At 39.3% G+C, this 5324-nt stretch overlaps 1 protein-coding gene across 1 annotated transcript; it reads left to right on the top strand.

Annotated features, from left to right (window-relative positions):
• The first annotated feature begins 968 nt into the window (after positions 1 to 968).
• On the top strand, positions 969 to 5075 carry LOC124276715 (trichohyalin-like). Its single transcript, XM_046712357.1, has 6 exons — positions 969 to 1987; positions 2643 to 2834; positions 3156 to 3314; positions 3614 to 3775; positions 4220 to 4515; positions 4957 to 5075. The coding sequence occupies exons 1-6, from the start codon at positions 1047 to 1049 to the stop codon at positions 5073 to 5075; spliced, it is 1869 nt and encodes a 622-aa protein (XP_046568313.1). The 5' UTR covers positions 969 to 1046.
• Positions 5076 to 5324: the final 249 nt, after the last annotated feature.

Genomic DNA, 5324 nt, shown 5'->3' with positions numbered 1-5324 from the left:
ACAAGGAAGAAGCTGCAAAGCAGGCATTGTTACTCTACTGAAGGTAGCCTATCCTGATAAGAAGCAGGAAAAGAAAGCTGATGCTGATAAGGAATCAGAGCCCAAAAAGAGGAAACTGGCCAACCCTGACAAAGCTACAGAACCTACAAAGGTATGCAATACTTTGAAAGGACACAATTCTCAAAAGAAGAAGGCTAAAGGATTTGTTAATTGTAGATTTCAATTTAGTTAAAACATAACATTACTAAGACATGTTACTTTACAGTTTTACATGTCTGTCATATGCAGTGAAGATCTCATCTTGCCGGTGTCTAGCATGCTCAGAAATAACCCAATGCCAACATTGCAGGCTTGGCTTTTGGGAGGGATAGATTAAGATAATATTGGCTGGTAACAAAGTATATGAAAAATCAGCTTGACAAAACCCAAATACTAGTAGGTATCTCACTTCATGAAGTCTAATTTGGATCTACGGGACTAGACATTAAAGATTTTAACTAGAGTATGTGCATATAAAACCAAAGTAACTACAAGCAAAAACTTGATATATTACAATCAATACTGATTAATTCTACTCAAAAACTACTTATGTCAACTTTCCCTTGGGCAATTAACCAGTGATTGTAAATCTTTATGATGTTTACAAATATTATGTTACATATATATGTTAGAAATTAATGTAATTTACTGACAATTACTTAAAAGTTCTTTATGGGCAAGTGTATAAAAATCTATCAGGGCCTGTGGCAAGTAAACATTGAAAACAAAATAATTTGAATCCTTGTCATAAAACAAATTAAAACTGTTTTTACTCATCACAAATATAATTGACTGCAAGACCGTTTCAAAGTAAAGAAGTTTTGATGATATGAAGAGATATTGTGATGTTTGTATGAAATAATTCAAGTATTTTTTATTGTTAAAATTATTATATTGACTTTATTAGCTTTTAAAGATATACTGAATTTTTTAAAATCATATTTCAGAAAGAACCTAAGACTAGAAAGGCGGCTGAAAAGAAGGTCCAGATTAGAGCCCAGGAGAAGATGGTGGAGGAGCTCCTGGTGGTGCAGTACGGCCATGGAGACAGTGATGAGGTGGAGGAGCTGAAGCGGAGCCTTGAGGAGAAAGATAATGTCATCAAGGAGAAGGAGCAGTTAATAAAGGAGAAGGAGCAGTTAATAAAGGAGAAGGAGGAAATCATCAAGGAGAAGGAGCAGATGATAAAGGAGAAGGAGCAGTTAATAAAGGAGGAGCAGTTAATAAAGGAGAAGGAGGAAATCATCAAGGAGAAGGAGCAGATGAGAAAGGAGAAGGAGCAGTTAATAAAGGAGAATAAAGGAGAAGGAGCAGTTATAAAGGAGAAGGAGCAGTTAATAAAGGAGAAGGAGGAAATCATCAAGGAGAAGGAACAGATGATAAAGGAGAAGGAGCAGTTAATAAAGGAGAAGGAGCAGTTAATAAAGGAGAAGGAGGAAATCATCAAGGAGAAGGAACAGATGATAAAGGAGAAGGAGCAGTTAATAAAGGAGAAGGAGCAGTTAATAAAGGAGAAGGAGGAAATAATCAAAGGAGAAGGAGCAGATGATAAAGGAGGAGAAGGAGATAAGGAGAATGAGAAGGAGAAAGGAAGGAAGATAATATCAAGGAGGACAATCAGAAGGAAGGAGAAGATGATAAAGGAGAAGGAGCAGTTAATAAAGGAGAAGGAGGAAATCATCAAGGAGAAGGAACAGATGATAAAGGAGAAGGAGCAGTTAATAAAGGAGAAGGAGGAAATCATCAAGGAGAAGGAACAGATGATAAAGGAGAAGGAGCAGATAATAAAGGAGAAGGAGCAGTTAATAAAGGAGAAGGAGGAAATCATCAAGGAGAAGGAACAGATGATAAAGGAGAAGGAGCAGTTAATAAAGGAGAAGGAGCAGTTAAGGAAAGGAGAAGGAGGAAATCATCAAGAGAAGGAACAGATGATAAAGGAGAAGGAGCAGTTAATAAAGGAGAAGGAGAGAAGATAAAGGAGAAGGAGTTAATAAAGGAGAAGGAGCAACCACCATAATAAAGGAGAAGGAGGACACATGAGAAGGAGGAGAAGAAAGGAGAAGGAGGAGCATGAAAAGAGAAGAAGTTAATGAGAAGGAGAAGGAGAGCAGATGATAAAGGAGAAGGAGGAAATCATCAAGGAGAAGGAGCAGATGATAAAGGAGGAAGGAGCAGTTAATAAAAAGGAGAAGGAGGAAGGACAGATGATAAAGGAGAAGGAGGAAATCATCAAGGAGAAGGAGCATGATAAAGGAGAAGGAGCAGTTAATAAAGGAGAAGGGAGGAACATCAAGGAGAAGAAACAGATGATAAAGGAGAAGGAGCAGTTAAGAGAAAGGAGAAGGAGCAGTTAATAGAAGGAAGGAGGAAAGGATCAAGGAGAAGGAAAGCAGATGATAAAGGAGGAAGGAGCAGGAGAAGGAAGGAGAAGGAGAAAGTTAGATAAAGGAGAAGGAGGAAATAAAGGAGAAGGAGAGAAGGAGAAGGAGATGATAAAGGAGAAGGAGCAGTTAATAAAGGAGAAGGAGGAGACCATAAAGGAGGAAGGAGGAGGATAAAAGGAGAAGGAGCAGATGATAAAGGAGAAGGAGCAGTTAATAAAGGAGAAGGAGCAGACAAAGAGAGGAGGATGAAAAGGAGAAGGAGGAAGGAGAAGGAGCAGACAAAGGAGAAGGAGAAGATGATAAAGGAGAAGGAGGAGACATTAATGAGAAGGAGGAGAAAAGGAGAAGGACAGTCAAGGAGAGAAGGAGAGATGAGAGAAGGAGAAGGAACAGGATAAAGGAGAAGGAGCAGTTAATAAAGGAGAGAAGGAGCAGTTAATAAAGGAGAAGGAGCAGTTAATAAAGGAGAAGGAGGAGTTAATACATGAGAATAAGAAGGAGAAGGAGGAACTGAGAATGAGAACAGGAGAAGGAGCAGTTAATAAAGGAGAAGGAGCAGTTAATAAAGGAGAAGAAGGAGCAGATGAGAAGGAGCAGATGATAAAGGAGAAGGAGGACAGTTATCAAGGGAGAAGGAGCAGTTAATAAAGGAGAAGGAGACAAGGAGCACATGAAGGAGAAGGAAATCATCAAGGAGAGGAACAGATGATAAAGGAGAAGGAGCAATTAAAGGAGAAGGAGCAGGAGAATAAAGGAGAAGGAGGAAATCATCAAGGAGAAGGAACAGATGATAAAGGAGAAGGAGCAGTTAATAAAGGAGAAGGAGGAAATCATCAAGGAGAAGGAACAGATGATAAAGGAGAAGGAGCAGTTAATAAAGGAGAAGGAGCAGTTAATAAAGGAGGAGGAAGGATCATCAAGGAGAAGGAACAGATGATAAAGGAGAAGGAGCAGTTAATAAAGGAGAAGGAGCAGTTAATAAAGGAGAAGGAGCAGTTAATAAAGGAGAAGGAGGAAATCATCAAGGAGAAGGAACAGATGATAAAGGAGAAGGAGGAGTGAATAAAGGAGAAGGAGCAGTTAATAAAGGAGAAGGAGCAGGTAATAAAGGAGAAGGAGCAGATGATAAAGGAGAAGGAGCAGATGATAAAGGAGAAGGAGCAGTTAATAAAGGAGAAGGAGCAGTTAATAAAGGAGAAGGAGGAAATCATCAAGGAGAAGGAACAGATGATAAAGGAGAAGGAGCAGTTAATAAAGGAGAAGGAGCAGTTAATAAAGGAGAAGGAGCAGTTAATAAAGGAGAATGAGGAAATCATCAAGGAGAAGGAACAGATGATAAAGGAGAAGGAGCAGTTAATAAAGGAGAAGGAGCAGTTAATAAAGGAGAAGGAGCAGTTAATAAAGGAGAAGGAGCAGTTAATAAAGGAGAAGGAGCAGATGATAAAGGAGAAGGAGCAGATGATAAAGGAGAAGGAGCAGTTAATAAAGGAGAAGGAGCAGTTAATAAAGGAGAAGGAGCAGATGATAAAGGAGAAGGAGCAGTTAATGAAGGACAAGGATGAAGAACTCTTTGCCATGCAAGCCAACCTTGCCAGACTTGAACAGCCAAAGATAATTCAGGCATGCCCATGCAATGGTGCTCTGGCATCCTCTCTGAGGTCAGAAGGTGTACAAAAATTTATTAGTCAACTGGCAGGATTATGTCCAGTCATTCAAGCCACAGAAACACTGCCGCAGCCAAGCAAATCAACATTCATTCTTCGACCTTCTGCTTTCTCCTCTCCCCCGAAATCCAGGCTTATGTCTCCACCAGCCCCGCCGCCGCCTTCCCCATCACTGTCACCTCCGTCACCCCAGGCAACCACTCCGTCATCACTATCATGTGAAGCTGACCTTGTTGACCTTGGCGGAGGGGTAATGGTGAAGAAAATAGTCCTAGACGCCTGCCTTTCTTCCGCCAAGGGATCGACTTCCAAGCTGGTCAGAAATTTGCTCCATGCATTTTTTTCTGACCAGGAGCTTGGGGAATCTTCGGCAGAAGGGAAGGGGACGAAGGCTGCTTTGCCAACAATGACAGTGGCAGCAATAAAGGGTAATTCTATTAAAGACCTTGCAAAATTTAGCCCCAAAAAGTGTAAAAGCATATGGAAATATAGAATTTAACACCTCTATACATTGTATTTATATACAATTATTGTGTTATACAAGTTTGTGTAAATAGGTCCACAGCAATGAAATATAAACAATTGTAATAAAAGTTACAGTGGATATTTAAATATATTCATATAAGGAAGGTAAAGCAAACTAAATTCTTCAATGTAACTTGGGCAGTGTGTTTCTACTCAGTTATAAATTGTTTGTCACATCATTTATATATAGATAAAAATCTTTTTTTTAAACAGTTGTACATTTCAAGCTACTTTGCACCAGTTATCAAATGAAATATTGTAACACTGTTGATACAAACATTGTCAATATTGTGCAACATAATACAGCTAAATTAAACTGATTTTAATCAATCTTTTCATTACAGGGTTTGTGTTATCAAAGAGCCCGAAGACAACAGAGAGAGAGTTGGTTCAAATCATCAACTGCCAGTGTGCGGACTCACGGAAAAAAAACAAGAACCGTGTGATCACTACTGACCTCTGACTGTTACTACGACCAGTGATACAGGTTTCAGTACATGAGGGCTCCAGATAAAGGCCATAAAACTGTATCTGTGTTATGTTGTGTACCATTGTATTGTACCATGGCACTGACAATTGATGTAGGGAGTGGAGTTTTATCACATTCCATTGAATCATGAGCTACCTCACCAAAGTACTGAGCGACACTAAACTTCTACCCCTGACAACTATAACACTACCTCTTTTTGCCAAATGTATCTATTACAAAACT

Source organism: Haliotis rubra, unplaced genomic scaffold (assembly GCF_003918875.1).
Source record: "Haliotis rubra isolate DU_JTF1 unplaced genomic scaffold, ASM391887v1 Scf2119, whole genome shotgun sequence".
Lineage (NCBI taxonomy): Eukaryota > Metazoa > Mollusca > Gastropoda > Lepetellida > Haliotidae > Haliotis > Haliotis rubra.
Note: the sequence above shows the minus strand (reverse complement) of the source record. Positions and strands in the feature narration are given on the sequence as shown.